The following is an 18,399-nucleotide window of genomic DNA, read 5'->3' on the forward strand; positions in this document are numbered from 1 at the left end:
AGTCATTATTTAAAAGGGTGAGAACCTGGTTTTCTCTTGCTAAATTCTACAATTTTACATTCCCATTATACCTTCTGAGTTTCATTTCATAAGAGATTCTCCTTCACTTCTTGGGCTAAATTATTAGTGGAATTATTATATGTTTTTGAATGGTAGGTGATAGCTTTTCAGTACCTGTACTGTTTCACCCTGGGTTTTAGGACATCCGGAGGAATACTTATCACTACTAATACTTTCACAATCACTATCCCAAACTGCCTCAAGGTACTGTTCCAATAAAAACAATCATAGACACAACCAATTAGATTTCTAATTTATTATTAAATTATGTAACAAAGCTTCTCCTATACAGTCAGAAAATGAACATTTAGATGAGAACAAACACAATAAACCTGGTCCCAAGAAGGCATTTTAAAAGCAAACAATTGGAAAGTGCATTTGGAATAGATTTTTAAAAATCGTGTTGGCATTTTTCATGAGGAAACATCTTCCATCATGGTCAAGTGTGACTGGAATTGATTTCCCTCCGTCTCTAAGAGCTAATAGGATGGAAACAGATGCAAATACTTTGATACCAAAATGAGACCTTAGGTACAAAGAAAATAAGATCCCTCAAGACATGGCTCCGTTTTATCTCAGCCTCTCTTATCCAATAAACATCCTTAAGAGTCACCTGTTTCTTCCTCATTTTTTTTCCTCTATAAAACTTCAGGGTATGCAGTTTTATAAAGGAATAAAGATTAGTTTATAAAGACCATGATAAAAAGCTCTATACCATTTTGGAGATCAGGTTAAACAACCCCTACCCCAAAAGGAGAATGGAACACAATCATCTTGATTTTCTGAGTAGAACCCATTTTGTTTTTTACATTTGCCACAAAATTCAGTGTAACACTAGACATGGCCATTTATCCTCAACAGCCTAATACAGCAAATTTGAAAACTCAGTCAGTCAATTTCCAAGAAATCATAACTGGCTAATCAAACATGAGGTCTCAGAAAACAGAAAAGGCTAGTTTAGTTCCATAAAGTCCTTTCATCAGGTTGATATTACTGACAGTGGAAAAGAAAATTAACGGTGGGAATGCAAGTTCAAGGTGACTCAATTCCATAAAGCCAACGTCATTGCATCAAGACTCAGTAAGTACATTTTCCTACTCATACATTCAGCATAGAGCAGGAAAGAACTAAAGTAAATAGCATTTGATTCCAGGAACAAAAAGTGTCCTCACTGTCTCCTCTTATCACCTGTCTCTACTCATGATTTCATTCCCATGCTGGTCTAAGTACTGGCCAGTATGGAAAAATGCATTCTCTGTAAAAGTGAATTTTGGTACAAAGGAGAGAGGAAGAGAGGAAAAGATAAGTTCTTTTCTAACATTAGGAAAATCAAGAGTGAGCAATGTGGGTTACAGGGAATCCTTCAGCATCATTAATAGTAAGAATGCACAGATAGCCAGGACAGATCAACTAAAGTATCTGGGTATCTGGGCTTGAACTTGAGTAACAGATTTATTAAACATTTTAAAGTTATCAATACACATTAAAACAAAATCTCAGAAGCATACTTTTAGAATTTTCTGCCCTTTTTGTTGCCATATTTTTCACACGTTTTAGTGAAATGGAAAGTTCTCAGTGCTTTCTTTGCCGGAAGGAAAGATCCACTATAAGACAATGGCTGAGAGAGAATAACTTCTCTAAAGAAGCAAACTTTAGGACCAGGAACAGCAAGTTCTTCTCTGGAACTTTCTAGCTCTGACTGGCTCTAACAAGCAATTTACTGTTGGCCCCTGAACCTAGCAACTGATCTGTAAAGACAGCAAAAAGGGAGAAAATCAAGATTTTTTTTTAAAAGTTAAATGATGTAAAACTGAAAGAATTCAAGTCAGCTACCATGAGGTCCATACTGAGCCTCTACCTGTAAATGGCACACTTGTACTTCTTCACTCTAGGGTTTCTCTCTGCACACGAGGAACCGTAAGAGGAAAGAAGGAGCACTGTTCTAAATGTTTGGCCCTGGGTCACCTCACTATGGGCTACGGCACTGGGAGGTTAGTCAGACCTACCTGACACCGACATCTACACAAGCTTTTTCAACTTTCTTGGAAGAACTAGTTTCTTTATTTTCATAAAGAAAATCTCCAACACAATTCTATTATTTCATTTAAACATAACCCTAATGGAAGGGCTCATCAGCCATCCAAAGTGTTTGCTTACTTGCAGCAAGCTAGATTAGCTTGGGTTTTACTCTCACACAATCAGCTCTAACAAATGCACCAAATAATCAGACCAATAAAAAAGACTGGCAGTGTAATTAAATAAATAACTTTATTCTGATAACTTCAGATTTTATAAATGCCAACTATATAGTAACCAAAGTCCCATAAATTCTAGTGAGGCACAACCACCAATCAAGGCCCTTTGAAAAATCAAAGATAATAAAGTGTCAGGGGAGAGAAGTTTTGTTCTCCCAACAGAGATTTTAATAAATGAAGTTCTCTGATCTTTTAAGGTTCACATTGGGAAAACTTAAACTTTCTTTTAAGGGTATCCCAATCAGCTCACTGATCAATCAACCCATATTAGAAAAATAAACCCCATATTCAAAAAAATACATCAAATGCCCTTCATACTCAGACATAATAAAACTTTTTGACACCAGAACGAAAAACCTGTTTCTAGTCAGACTGGGTGTTATTAGCCTACCCATTAGTTGTACATCAAGTTCATCTCAACGTCACCATGACACACTTGTGATGTAGTTAAAAATGACATCTAGGATCCTTCCATTCCCTGTGGCACATAGTCTGAAGCCAATACTATAAATAACATAGTGAATTCCAATGGTGAAGAGCAGTTTTGCTTTCTTGGTGAGGGGTACAGGTGTCGGAAGTCTTCAAACTATTTGTGGTAGTTCAGTTAGACAAGTAATGAACTTACAGACACTGAGAAATGGTGAACTTGAATTCTGGTGGTTCGTTTAAAATTCTGTCACTGTCTAAGGACAGTAATAGAAGACAGGTACAGACAGAGACAGACTCTGTCTCATGTACCTTCAAGAGTAAAGCCATTCTCTGGATGTTCAGAAGAGCCTAACAGATTAAGAATGACTAGGTTTTCACAGAACACAGAATTCCTGGTACACCAGGCAGTATTTCTTAAACTTTTGCTCATCAATCATGGCGCATTTACAAATGGAATTATCTGGATGGTGACCCCTCCATCAGTGTGTTTGTACATGAGCCTTGCTGAACAGATCTCACTGAAAATCAAGCAGTCCTCTTACTCAGCTACCAGTGTTAATCCACTTGAGGGCACCGACAGACACTGGCTAGTAGTGTCTTTTTTCATGGCAGAACTGAAATTTCATTCTCCTCTAGCAGCAAATGTTAACCCAAAAGAAGAAATAAATCAAAAAATCAAAACCAGTAACTAACTCAAAAAAAGCCTGTCATTCTTGATGTTTCCCCAGTATACAATTAGCTCCAGTGAGCACACAATTTAAAAAAGTAAAGAAAAAGGCAAAGGTCTTATGTTGTATTTGTTTTGTGTTTCCGACAACCTCAACCATGGTGAAGTTACCTGTCAGAATCTCAAATAATGTGTGAAAAATGTAGTTTTCCTTGAATACCAAAAGAGTTGGAGACATAGTAGAAATTTACAGCATAGATTATACAGAAATAACTTGTGATTTTTCATCATGGGTGTAAAATAAAAGGACAGGAGCTATTTTTATTCACAATCCAGTCTGGTGGCTGAAAGGAAAGCAGTCTTTGGATACAGAGAAACTTGGTTTTCTAAAGTGTCCAGCTGTAAGACCTGGCTTGTCATCAGCCTTCAACACTATCACTGAAGCACAGAGACTCTGTTCTGATTGGTTCACTTACCTCCTGGGGAGACAAAAGCAACTGAAAACTAAAAACAAGGAAATGTGTGTTAGAAAAGGTAGCCCAGAAAACTGGCTTCAGCTCAACCTGACCATGTCACAGAGCCCATCACTATCAGTCTTGAATTAATCCTGTTGGTCCGGCTAATTATCAGGACAGTGGACACCTCCTTCCTATTTTTCTTTATTCCAGATCAGGGCATGATAAGTGGTAGTTGTCAAGAGTCCCTGGAGCTGCTCCATCAATGGAAAGCATACAGCAGCAATAGGATGGTACAAACACCAATAACACCACCCAGGATGAGCGAGTCTCGCCGCTTCCTAAGGTTGATCCGCTGGATCAGGCTGTTCACAGCAGGAAAACGGTCTTTGGGAAATCTTTATTAAGGTCATATTTGGAAGAAGTTTCTCTAGTAAAAAGTCACAGGAATCACAAAAATAGAGATCAGTGGGGTCCAGAAACAATAAATGATGAGAAGAGATAGAGGAAAAGAAAATCATACTGAGGGAGTAGTTAGCAAATACATGCCACAACTGGGAATACATTACTGCTAAGGCCCTAAACAAATTCAAGCCTCCCAGTACAATGTAGTATGCAGATAAGAATAATGAAAAGAAAAAAGTAATAGTATTATTATATTATCCCATGTATTGAGAGATTACTGCCAGGCTACAGGTCAGGGAGGGAGCCAGTACGCTCAGGACCAGAGGAACCTGCAGGGCAGGGCTGTAGAGGCACAGCCAGCTCCCACAAGCATCATCCTGTTCCATTCCCCACTTTCCTTTCCTTCCTGTTCCATTTTGTCTTGTTTTTGTTTTAACCTCCTTCTCTCAGAACACTGGGGAACTGTGCCAAAGGGTTTTGGAGCATCTGTTTAGGGAATTGGTGGGAACCAGCTCTAAGGTCTATATAATCAGGCCTGGTGAATTATTCAAAAATTTCTTTGCTTTGCAGCAGTATGCAGGATATTGTAGGAAAGTGGGTTACACTGCTCTAGCTGTCCTATTTGAGGAATGTAAAAAAAGATAGGAAAATTCAATTTTAGGGGTTTTATTGCAGTCATAGCCGTATTTTCTTAGTATTTCAAAAAATCTTCATACTGTTACTTATTTGTATGTTGTAGAGCTAAGAACATGCCTGTGCATTCTATATTGCTTTGTATTTATTTCTTGCAGCGGTTTCTGCTAAAACACCTGCAGGTGAATCCTCTTTGTTAATAGAGAGGTTATATGACGGTCAGGAAAACCACCAATAAAAACACCTGTGATACCAGTCAGATGGACTACTCCCTACTGCCTGTGAATCCTTACTGACCTTGCCTGTACGCATGACTCTCAGCAGGGACCATACCTATCTGTGTACTTACATATTCACATATTGTAGGATTAGGACCATGTCTTCTAAACTTGAATTCCCTTGTGAATCTAGAATAGAGTTTTACTCCCTTAACACCTACAGTATAGGCATTAATGTGTTTTTTGAATTAATAAAAAAGGAACTATTTGTAGAAACAACTTTTAAAACATGTTAAGAACAAGAAGAATGGAATAATGGGTGAAAACTTTAATAAGGTACAAACTTCATATACAGCAAATGCTTAATCTTTTCTTACTTGGTAAAAGAAGAATAAACAATTCCCTTAGAGAGTATGTAAACTTTTGGCATGAGAAAATCCTGTCTGTAAGTGAATATTTTTCTATTCAGTTTACCTTTAGGGAATTCCCTCTTTCATCTTCTATAAAAATCTAAGTCAAACCATGTGAAAGGGTGGTAGTGACCTTGTCCTCTGCACTCAGTTATATATACAAACTCAAGTTTGGCTGGAAAGACCATTTCCTCCCCTTGGCCAGTGACTCAAGCTGGGGTACCCACAGTCCTCTTGGGACTTTTATTATAGTTGTTGGAAAAGATACTCTTTCTCCAATGGGAGTTTTGAACTGGGAGGAGATCACTCTTGCAGCCATCCCTATCCCCACAGGGAGAAAACCTGCTTGAGAATGAGGCCAACACACAGGGAAACAGATATAAGAGATGGAGTAGACAGGTGGAACAGAGAGAGGAAAGGCAGATCATGATAATAAAATCTGAGCCCCTGGATCCAGCCATACCTTAAGCCAAATTCTGCCCCGAATTTTGTAGATATATGAACAATTTAATTTCCTCTTTCTCCCTGCTTAAGTCAGTCTGAATTAGGTTTCTGTTACTATCTGTCTGTGAAGTTCTTACTATCTCACATGCATTTTCTATGATTTTTTGAACACACATTCTTTTGGAATAATTGTAATTTGTGGCAATGGTTAGACAGTATGTAAACTATATAGCAATATATAAAATATAAATTATTTTGGATGTGCGGTTTTATACTTAGGGCAACAAAGCGAGAAGAAAAGTCACAAAAACTGGAAAATACCAATATACCTCAGGATATTCTTTTCCTTAGGTAAGTTAGATATTAAATAAAAGTGACCTTATATTATCTAGGACCAGAAGATACTCAACTTCTGAAAGTTAAAGGTCCTTCTTCACTTAGTAATTAGGGAAGGAAACTTTTTCCCTTAAAAGGTTTGACTTCTCAGAGTAAACAAAGTGTTTCTGAGTAGCAGGCTTACCAGTTTCCCCACTGGGTTTCTCAGAAGTATTAGTAATCCTAATTTAAATGAGGAAACTGTAGAATTCAAAGATAGAGTTCATAATAAACAAGCAGAGAATCTATCCTAGAGTTTAGCTTGGCACAACTAAAATGCACTATCTGCAGTTAAGCTCATCTATGCATATGGCCGTCTCTAGCCTTCTCCTTCTAAGCATCTGTCACTGAGTTATTCAAACTGGAGAAAGGAAAAAGAAAAAAACTTATGATTTATTGAGTTTAGGTAAGGATGATGTACACTGTGGAGCTCTAACATGGATTCAAGAGCTTTAAAATGTAAAATAACTGAATAATTTGAAAATTCACATTTATATATTTTTTTCTAAATCTATTAAAATATCAAACTCGGGTATGCAATCTTTCAAAAATGGTACTAAACAATATGAACTTCGGTAAGCAGGAGTGCAGGGTATATTACTGTATAATTACTGATGGCCTCTACTGCTACTGATGATGGAAACCTGGCAAAAAAAAGAAAATAAACCACACATACATAGACTTCCCCCCACCCCAGAAAGCCACAGATTTCAAACTTTCAAAAAGGATACTGGCCAAAGTATTCATTTTGCTCTGAATTGACTTCAACATTCCTCTCTGTGAAGTCATATTTTCTTTTGTTGCCATAGCAATGCTGCAAAGGGGGATAAAGAGAAGATAATTAAATTGGCATTTAAGACACTCCTACATGGATCCATCATGCCCTTAAAAGTGAACAGAAAACTATGGTGTGCAACATTGTCTTCAAAAGCACTGGGAAGGAAAAAGAAAAAAAAAATCATTTCCAAAGTCACCTACCCTTGTCTTTTTCTGAATGACCATAGCCCCTGCTATCCTCTGCTGGCTTTTTAGATAAGGCAGTAGGCCATTTCCTGAGTTTTTTATATTTTTTCAAAGTAACAAATGAAATAACAAATGATTTATTACAAAAGCTTCCTAAAATGCTTTTGAAAGGGGCCAGCTACTAAAATATTGTTAATCACAAAAAACTGTTAGGAAACCAAGAGCTGGTTCCTTGATAAGATAAAATAGACAAACCCCTAGCCAGACTCGTTAAGAGAAAAAAGAAATGAAAAAGCAAGTTACAATGGACACCACAGAAATACAAAGAATTATTAGAGAGTTCTATGAAAAATTATATGCCAATAAATTGGACAATCTAGAAAAAATGGACAAACTCCTAGAAAAGTACAACCTTCCAAGACTGACCCAGGAAGAAATAGAAAATCTGAACAGACAATTAATAGTAACAGAATTGAACTGGTAATCAGAAAACTCCCAATAAACAAAAGTCCAGGACCAGATGGCTTCATAGCTGAATTCTACCAAAAAATTTAAAGAAGAGCCAATATCCATCCTTCTTAAAGTATTCCAAAAGTAGAAGAGGAGGGAATACTTTCAAACTCATTCTATGAGCCCAGCATCACTCTAATACCAAAACCAGGCAAAGACACCACTAAAAAAGAAAATCATAGACCAATATCCCTGATGAACACAGATGCAAGAATCTTCAACAAAATATTAGCAGACGTAGATCAGAAATACATCAAAAGGATCATTCATCAAGACCAAGTGGGATTTATTTCAGGGAAGCAAGGATGGTACAATATTTGTAAATCAATCAATGTGATATACCACATTAACAGAAAGAGGGTAAAAACCATGTGATCATCTCAATAGATGCTGAAAAAGTATTTGACAAAATTCAACATCCACTCATGATAAAAACTCTCAAAATGTGTATAGAAGGTACATACCTCAACATGCTAAAGGCCATATATGACAAACCCACAGCTAACATACTCAATGGCAAAAAGCTGAAAGCTTTTCCTCTAAGATCAGTAACAAGACAAGGATGTCCACTCTTACCACTTTTATTCAACATAGTACTGGAGATTGTAGCCATAGCAATCAAGCAAGATAAAGAGATAAAAGGCATCCAAATTGGTAAGTAGGAGGTAAAACTGTCACTATTTGCAGATGACATGATACTATATATAGAAAACCCTGAAGACCCTACCAAAAAACTATTAGAACTAATAACTGGATTCAGCAAAGTTGCAGGATATAAAATTAATGCACAGAAATCTTTTGTGTTCCTGGATACTAACAATGAAGTAGCACAAAGAGAAATCAGGAAAACAATTCTATTTACAATTGCATCAAAAAGAATAAAATACCTAGGAATAAATCTAACCAAAGAGGTGAAAGACCTGTATACTGAAAACTATAAGACACTAATGAGAGAAATTAAAGATGACACAAATAAATGGAAATCTATCCCATGCTCATGGACAGGAAGAATTAATATTGTTAAAGTGGCCATCCTGTCTAAAACAATTTTCAGATTCAATGCATCTCTATCAAAATAACTACAGCATTTTTCAATGAACTAGAGCAAATAATACTAAAATTAATATGGAGCCACAGAAGACCCTGAATAGCCAAAGCAATCCTGAGAAAGAATAACAAAGCTGGGTGGGGGGTGTATTAGACTCTCTGACTTCAAGCTATACTACAAAGCTACAGTAATCAAAACAGTATAGTATGGCACAAGAACAGATGCAGAGATCAACGGAAACAGAATTGAGAGCACAGATACAAGCCCATGCATATATAGTCAATTAATATATACTAAATGAGCTATAAATATACAATAGGAAAAGATAGTTTCTTCAATAAATCGTGTTGAGAAAACTGGACAGCTACATGCAAGAGAATGAAACTGGATTACTGCCTAACTCCACACATAAAAGTAAACTTGAAATGGAGTAAAGACCTAAATGTAAAACATAAAACCATAAAACTCTTAGAAGAAAACATGGACAAAAATCTCTTGAACATAAGCATGAGCAATTTTTTTCTGGACACATCTCCTTGGGCAAGGGAAACAATAAAAAATGAACAAGTGGGACTACATCAAACTAAAAAGCTTCTGTACAGCAAAGACCATCAACAGAACAAAAGGCAGCCTACAGTAATGGGAGAATATATTAATAAATGATTTATCAGGAAAGGGGTTAACATCTAAAACATATAAATAACTCATATTAGTCAACACCAAAAAAAGCACAATTAAAAAATGGGTGGAGGATATGAACAGGTGTTTTTCCAAAGAAGAAATACAGATGGCCAATGGGCACATGAAAAGATACTTCATATTGCTAATTATCAGGGCAATGCAAATCAAAACCACAATGAGAAATCACTTCACACCAGTCAGAATGGCCATTATCCAAAAGACAAGAATTAACAAGTGTTGGTGAGGATGTGGAGAACAGGTAACCCTCCTACACTGGTGGAAATGTATTGTTGCAGCCACTGTGGAAAGCAGTAAGGAGGGTCCTCAAAAAACTAAAAATAGAACTACCATTTGACCCAGTAATTACACTTCAAGGAATTTTCCCCCCAAAATTAAAGCCTTGATTCAAAAAGATATATGCACCCCTATGTTTACTGCTGCATTATTTACAATAGCCAAGATATGGAAGCAACCAAAGTGCCCATCAATAGTTGAATGGATAAGGAAGATTTGGTACATATACACAATGGAGTATTATTCACTTATGAAAAAGAAATCCTGCCATTTGCAATACCATGGATGGACCTAGAGGGTATTATTCTAAGTAAAATAAGCCAGGTGGAGAAAGATAAATACCATATGATTTCATTTATTTGTGGAATCTAAAAACAAAACAAGTAAAGTGAATAAAATAGCCATCCACTCACTAATAAAAAAGGAAAAAGAAAAAAACTGTTGAGAGTAAAATAGGGATTTACAATCATAAATAGAACCAAATTTGTGTAACATATTACAAATATTTATATACAACCAGCCCTCAATTAATGAGAGAGTTTTGTCCCAAAATTCCACTTGAGAACCAACTAGACAGATTTTGGGACATACATGCAACAACATTATGCTGGATTTCCAAACCAACTAATAAAAGTCACAGATTCATTAAATAACTGACAGAGAAGGGAAAAAAGTCTCTTCTCTTACAAAGGCTATATAGAGTATAGTCTCTTCCATGTGACTGATCTGATGTTGTGTTTAAAAGAATCTCAGCTAATATCTTTTTGCAATCACTGCCAGGAGATTAACTTTCTGGACATTAGAATCCTAGAGGGAAGGGTCAGTATCAATTTTGAAATGTAACACGCAGAAGACTGCTTTAAATATTGACATTATAAAAAGTAAAGGAAATAGAATGTTTTTGAGTAATTCTGAAAATAAGTGAAACATTAAAAAAAAAAAGCAATAGAGATGAAGAGATTCTGGGAAGATGGTGGTCAGAGCACAAATTCGTGACCTCACCTCTGGCCCAATTTCCTCCACAAAGGAACACAAGAACAAAGGAAAACATGATGGGAAGGGTCCATCTGATATGTCATATAGTTTTGAAATCTCCAGGGAAGAATTCCAGGTGGAGGGCTGTATTCTCTCAAGAGAGGGAAGAACCAGCGAACTGATGGCAAGGAAGACTAAATTATCCATCAGGCTTAGGGCAAAGGTCTAGGTTTCATTGCATCCTAAGCTGAGAAGCTCAGACAGTGGAAGATACGGATCTGCATGCACAGGGGCTGCAGTGATGAAGTGAACTGCTTCCAGTCTCTGTAGCTGGGAAAGGACTACTATACACAGCCAGAGACCTATAAGCAGAGAGCTGGTATGATGCCCAGCCTGAAGAGGAAAAATTGCCAAGTCACCCACTACCACCTGGTATGCTACTGCCTAGAAGTCTCTAATAGACTGACCTATCTGGGAGATGGTTAGCATATTTCTGGAGAGGCAAGGTCAGGAACCCTTAGCATTGGAGGAAAATGCTACATGGAGTACTCTAAGCAAATGAAAAATGAGTCAAAAACAAATTTCAAAGGTTGAGAAGGCAAAGGAGAAACAAAAGTATGTACAGAGATACATAAAGAGACAGATAATGAAGTACTGTTTGAAACAGTAAAAGACAAACAAAAAACCACCAACCTCCCACCTCCCAAATTGGAAACAACACTGGAATGGTTTAATGGATTATGGTATATCCATACTATGAAATAACATTTGGTTATTAAAAAGAATGAGTTCAAGTGTATCACAGAGAAGGGACATAGTGGATCTCTGGCATCTTGCTGCACTGATGGACAGTGACTGCACTGGGGTATGGATAGAGACTTGATAATATGGGTAAATGTAGTAACCACATTGTTTTTTCATGTGAAACCTTCATTAAGAGTATATATCAATCATACCTTAATAAAAAATTAAGAAAAATAAAAAATAAAAAGAATGAGTTCATATTATTTCTATTAATCCAGAGAGATGTTTATGATATACTGAATGATTAAAGCAAGCCACAGAATATGTAAAGAATGAGTCCTTTTTTTTATTTTAAATATTTTTGTGTATGTTTGTGTAACAGCGAAAAAGGTATTAACCATCAGTTAATACAGGTTACTTCAGGGGACAGGAATGGATGAACACTACTAGGAGATGCACTTTTTTTTTATACATTAGAATTATTTTAATTGTTATAGTAGGAACACTGTACTTTTATAATATATATATACATAATAAAGTTGAAGAGAAAATCGGAGGAATTCCATCTGAGTGATTAAAAAAATGTTAGTAACATTATCAACAGCAAATCTACTACTGTGATTTGTCTCAGTACCATTATGAGTCAAATAATGATTTACAAAATTCTTCCCTAGATTCCAGAAAAGCTCAAGAACTGAAGATCAGGTATCTGAAGGCAGAACTGTGGAACAGACCTAACAATGGGAATTCATAGAAATTTATACAAGGAATTGCCAGACCCCTAAAATACCTTCTCTAAACGATGCACTCAGTCTACTAAATAGCCCCCAGATCGGGGAAAGAGACATTAGAGATACTGACATTTTGAATCTCTCAACGGAACAAGCAGTTCCTAATCACCTACTGTGAGGCCTACCATGCAGCAACTACCACCACCCATGTACACAGAATGAGCTTCTAATTGCTGGATTTTGGAACCTCACCCTTTAATACGAACAGAGAGCCAAGAATCACTGGACTTCTGAGAAGAACTCCTAATACAAAAGGCAGAGATCTAAACAAGCCAACAAACAGAAAAGTAGTCTGAGGAAACAAAGGCAATAGCAGAAGCTCAAGAAACTCTAAAATCAAATTATATCTAATGTCTTCAGAAAGATGATAGCACACCCATGAAACATAAAAGCATATAAATATATTTGTGTGTGTATATATATGTAAGAGTGTATCCAAACCTTTAAATTAAAAAAAAAGGAAAAGTGGAAATAAAAATGTAATAGGAGCATCCACAGGACAAATTGAGTAAACTTCCTACAAAGTAGAAAAAATATGAATGGAAAATAGAAAAGGTAAGAAAGGATCAAAAGAAGGCCTAATATATAACTTTTTAAAGTTAAAAACAAAAAACAAAGGGAAAAAAAAGAGAATAAAAAGGGGAGAAAAACTTCCCAGAACTAGGTAAGTTTCCAGATTAGAAGAGTTCACCCAATGCAAAAGACTGGAAGAGATGCATGCAGAGCTCATCATGGGGAGGTTAAAAACAAACAAAAAAAATAGGGGAAAAGGGATGATTCTAAAAGCTTCCAGAGAAAAGATGCTTATCATATACAAAGGATCAGAAATCTTAAGTGGCATTGGACTTACAATATGGATAAAGACTTTTTAGATGTGGAAAGTCCAAAAAATTAACCTCCCATTCTTTCTCAGGAAGCTACTAAAGGATGTCATCCAGCATAATGAGGGAATAAACACCAAATCCAAGAAATAGATGATCCAATAAAGATCATTTTAGCATAATGGTAGAAGGACATCCCAGAACCAGAGCAATGTAGCAGCCTTAGAGAACAACCAGTCAAGATGAGAGCAGAAGGAGGCAGACAATGTCAACTTTATGTTAAATTTTAGAAACACAAAACAAAAAGAACAGAGTCATAGTGACAAAGACCTTGCATCATTAGTTCTTACTCACAATTTTTCAGTGTAGGTGTATGTTTACGATAGGATGTGATATAATTAAAATATGGTTGTTTTAAGATAAATTTACAAGGTATTTTAAAGTTGGTATTATGGCCTTATATAAAGCAAGAATTTAAACCAAAGCTAAGCAATCTGACACCAATCTTTAAGCCACATAGGCCTATGTTTTTCAAACTCTATCACCATTTCCCACACACTTTGACTCAGAAGTAGATAAAGATTAAAAAATAATTCTGCAAAGCACTTTGTATTCCTTGGAGAATGGATATTATCATCATACACTATGTTATTTACTTTGTTGAATATGCATGATTTCCAGCACCACACAAAGTATATCTAGACATACTTTCCCATCTCATTGCATCATCTGGAGTCAAGCTGAGTGAAATCTAGGCTGTTGTTATTTCAAGGGTCAAATACTCAGAAGCAAAATAAAGTTCCAAATAATATATAGTGCTTTTAAAATGATAAATCATTGATGTGCTTATTGGAACCTTCTTACCTGTTCTGTGAACTAAACTCAGATACTCTTTTTCAACAACAGACAATACTAACTATACATTTAAAGAAATTATAAATATTAAAATATTAGTACTTCTGAATAAAGTGATGAAAAAGTCTATATTCAGTTGTGCACGTAATTTAAAATTGTATCTCCAAAAGGAGAAAGCAAAAAATATGTAAAAATACTTAACACTTAAATTTTATATTATCTGTAAGTTATCATAACTATCTTTAGAGTCAATAGAATTTCACTTGTGATACCTATCACATTTTGAAATAAACAGACAGTTATATAAAAGACCTTCTAATTACATATTTTTTGCTTTTTACCTAGCAAAACTGTAGCAGTGATTCAATGGTTCTCAAATGTTTCTATCCTAGGAGGTACTCCAAATTTTTATATTCATATTACCAGCCCTTATATAAGCAGCTTTGAATTGAAATACTTAATTAAGGCAGCCTCACCCTAGAAGATGAGGCAGAAAGCAGAGGAAACAAAAAGAAGAAAAAAGTAAAAGGTTATAGTATGGAAACTTTAAGAATCCCTGGAAAATGTGATTTTACTTTTCAATACTGAGGCCTATGAAGAACAGAAGTGTTGTTGTTCCCAAGTACTTCATTTTACCTTTTCTGTAAAACAACACTTTAGACATTGCTGAATTAATCATAGAGACTGTACCTACTTAATTTTTTCACTGTCATAAAATAGGTATTTAAAAATTCACCAAACCCAGAGAATTAAGTAGTTCAAACTAACAAATAAATGTCCCTATCTTAAGCAAGAAACTGTTTCAATGTTATTAAGAGATATACTAAATATTACTGCAGTAGATTTTCTACAGCTGCTTTTAACAGAAACCAAGTCTATATAAATGGTATAAATAAGACATTTACCAAATCACGTTTAAGACTGCTTTCACTGAGAATAAAAGATTGAGGCTGAAATTACAAAGTATAAATTAATTGGAAAAATAACCTAGGTAAAATAGCCTAATTCAAGTAATTCTGGAAACAAATGTTTTGGGCTTCAAATATCTCTCATAAGGTAAAGAGATGATAAAAATACATCACCTAGTGAATGCCCATTTTTGAGGAGGATGAATTGGCTTTAACTCAAGTTATAGGATTCACCTAATCTGTTTGTTTATGTGCAAATAAACATGCAAGGAAGTAAAAAAAATTTTTTTCCCTACCTTATTGTCTCATCTATCAGACGATCTGAGCTGCAAATAAAAAGAAAATTCAAACTGTAAAATTATAAAAGCACATTTAAAACTTGTACTTAATTTTTCCACATTTTATACATAGATGAACTTTTCAACCATTTATGTAAACAGAAGACGCAGACTTTGGAAATCAACTGAAGAAAATCCTGGACTCTAAATTAAATTTATCCACATACATAATTTTTATCTTACTCTTATTTGTTAGCTGAAATAATTTTTTCCACAGATATTTGATGATTAAAGATAGAACAGGTTTAATGACAGTATTAAGAAGAGAGTTCAAAGTTGTCATCAACATCTATTCAAAACTCAAGAATTATGACCAACTTGAGACAGGACTGGCAAATATAGTTCTAATGCATATAAGTAGTTATTATTTACACCTTAAAGTTCCTTCCTTTTTCGGGAAGTTTTTTTTTTTTAAACTAAACCAAATCTCAGCTTACCAAACTTTAGAATTCAAGAATCTGTATAAATATACCAAATGCACCTATGACCTGTAAACATTTGCCTTTATGCAACACACACTGGAAAGAAAGACAAAAAGTCATTTTAGGAAGGAACTGATAACTAAGTCTGGCAAAGGAGCAGCTTTACAGCAGAAAGTAGGAAAACACTCTGAGTTACCTTGACGCTGTGCACGGTACACAGAAGGCACTTGCATATTTTTTCCGAACTACTTTCCAAAAGAATTTCTAAGTTCATTGTATAAACCAGTAAGTTGAGATTTCTTAATAAACAGGAGACCAGGAAACTTAAGGTTTTGCATAAATTAGGGAACAAAGATGGGCTTTAAAAATGTCATAAATACCTTATATAAACCCTGTGATAAAGAATTTCAAAAATTACAAAGATAGTGGAGGGATTAAAAGCCAGACTGTGTGGCCTTTGAATGCTGGCTCTATTACTTATTAGCTATCTGACATTAGGCAAGTTACTGTGTGCCTCAGTTTCCTCATCTGTAAATAATTTTTAAAAATCCTACTTGTTAAGAGGGTTAAAGAAATACACACACACATACACAAATGATTAGAACAGTACCTAGTACATGGTAAGCACTAAGTATTCTTTGCTATTATTACAGTAGTTTCTCAATAACTATAGAGTAATTATAAATCTAGGTATAAAGTTGATACAAATTTACAGATAAACCTACTGTTCTGTTTATATCTCTTGATTATAACGTATGCACTTATTTAGTTAACAAAATGTATATGAAGTGCCCATGAGGAGCACAGACAAGGGCTTCAAAGATAAAGCAGTATGAATCTTTCAGTGGAGACAGATAACACATAAACCTACAACTGTCTTGGTAAAGTAGCCACAAGGTCACAAAACAGCGAGTGGTTAATTAGACTTGGACTAATATCTCCTTGTCCATAGAAAGGTTTGGTTGACTGTCCTCAACAGGGACTTTAGTACATCAAAGTAAATCTTTAAATAAGATATTTAAAAATCCAGGCAGTATAATATGAAAATAAATAATTCTACTGCTAAGCTCAAGAATCTGCAGTAGGATAAAAAAGCTGTTTTAGTGCTAACAGATATTTATTTTACAGATACATTTGGAAAATACAGAAAAAGCAAAGATAAAAGTAGTGATCATTTGTAATCTCTCTTCCACTAACATTAATATTGTAGCATCTTTCTTTCTGATCTGGGTAGGCCAAGGAGTCTCTTTACTCCCTTTTTTCATGGTTTATTTATTTATTTATTAAGGTATCATTGATATACAATCTTAGGAAGTTTTCACATGAGCAGCACTGTGGTTTCAATATTCACTCATATTATCAAGTCCCCATCACCACCCATTGCAATCACTGTCCATCAGTGTAGTAAGATGCTATAGACTTTTTCATGGCTTATTCAGCACCGAAGTTTTATTTTATAATTATATGAAGTTACCTAAGGACAAAAAGTTAAGCATCTGAAAGACTCACAATTCTACTCAGTTCAGGGAGATTACAAAAGGGAAAAAGTAAAAGCTAAATTATTAGCAGTGAGGTCTTGGAAAGTAATTTTTTTTCATTATTTTAAATTAGTAGACATCTTTTCGAACAGTTTCAGGTTTATTGAAATATTCAGAAGAAAGTTCAGAGTTCCCATATATATATATATATACTTACTTTTCCCCACCCTTAACATCTTTAAGTGTAGTACATTTGTTACAACTGATGAACCAATACTGATACATTACTATTAAGTTAGGTCCACAGTTTACAGTAGGGTTCCCTCTTTGTATTACACAGTTCTACAGGCGTGAATGAATGCATAATGTCACGTATCCACCATTAATGTCATATAGAATAGTTTCACTGCCCTGAATATCCCCTGTGCTCTATGTATTTCTTCTTCCTCCTCTCCCCACCCTGAACCCATCAACAGCTATCTTCTTACTGTATACAGTTTTGCCTATCGTCATATAGCTAGAATTATATAGTACATAGCCTTTTCAGACTGGCTTATTTTATGCATTCAAGGTTCTTCCATGTCTTTTAGAGCTTGACTAATCAAGCTCTGTATCACTGAATAATATACCATTGTATGAATGTACTAGTTTGTTTATCCATTCACTTATTGAAGGACATCTTTTGCTTCCAATTTTTAGCAATGATGAGTTAAGCTGCTATAAACATTCATGTTTAGGTTTCTGTTTAGACATTAGTTTTCAATTCATTTAAGTAAATACCTAGTGGCATGACTGCTGGATCATATGGTAAGACTAAGTTTAGCTTTTTAAGAAAACTGTCAAACTTGCTTCCCATACCATTTGTATGCTCACCATCAAGTGAGAGTTCCTGTTGTTCCATATGCTTGCCAACATTTGGTGTTGTCAGTGTTTTGGATTTAAGCCATTCTAATAGAGGTGTAGTGGCACCTAGTTGTTTTAATTTCTAATTGATGACATGATGTTGAGCATTTTTTCATATGCCTGTCATCTGCTTGTTTTCTCAGATGAAGTATCTGTTCAGATCTTTTGCCCACTTTTTATCTGTTGAGTTTTAAGAGTTCCTTGTATATTTTGGATAATAGTCCATCAGATATGTATTCTGCAAATATTTTCTTTCAGTCTGCTTGTCTTTTCATTCTCTTGAAAGTGTCTTTAGCAGAGTAGAGGTGTTTAATGAA

General features: G+C 35.1%; 1 protein-coding gene across 3 annotated transcripts in view; it reads right to left on the minus strand.

The window, feature by feature from the left end:
* Positions 1-301: 301 nt before the first annotated feature.
* Positions 302-18,399, minus strand: part of GOSR1 (golgi SNAP receptor complex member 1) — a 39,196-nt gene continuing 21,098 nt past the window's right edge. For all 3 annotated transcript variants that reach the window (XM_017675344.3, XM_017675343.3, XM_073235060.1), the window contains exons 7-9: positions 15,238-15,267; positions 7,083-7,165; positions 302-4,253 (exon numbers count right to left, since the gene is read on the minus strand). In XM_017675344.3, the coding sequence (XP_017530833.1) occupies positions 4,129-4,253; positions 7,083-7,165; positions 15,238-15,267 (238 nt within the window). In that variant the 3' untranslated portion in view covers positions 302-4,128. The remainder of the gene's footprint in view (positions 4,254-7,082; positions 7,166-15,237; positions 15,268-18,399) is intronic.

This window comes from Manis javanica, chromosome 4 (assembly GCF_040802235.1).
Source record: "Manis javanica isolate MJ-LG chromosome 4, MJ_LKY, whole genome shotgun sequence".
NCBI classification, from domain to species: domain Eukaryota; kingdom Metazoa; phylum Chordata; class Mammalia; order Pholidota; family Manidae; genus Manis; species Manis javanica.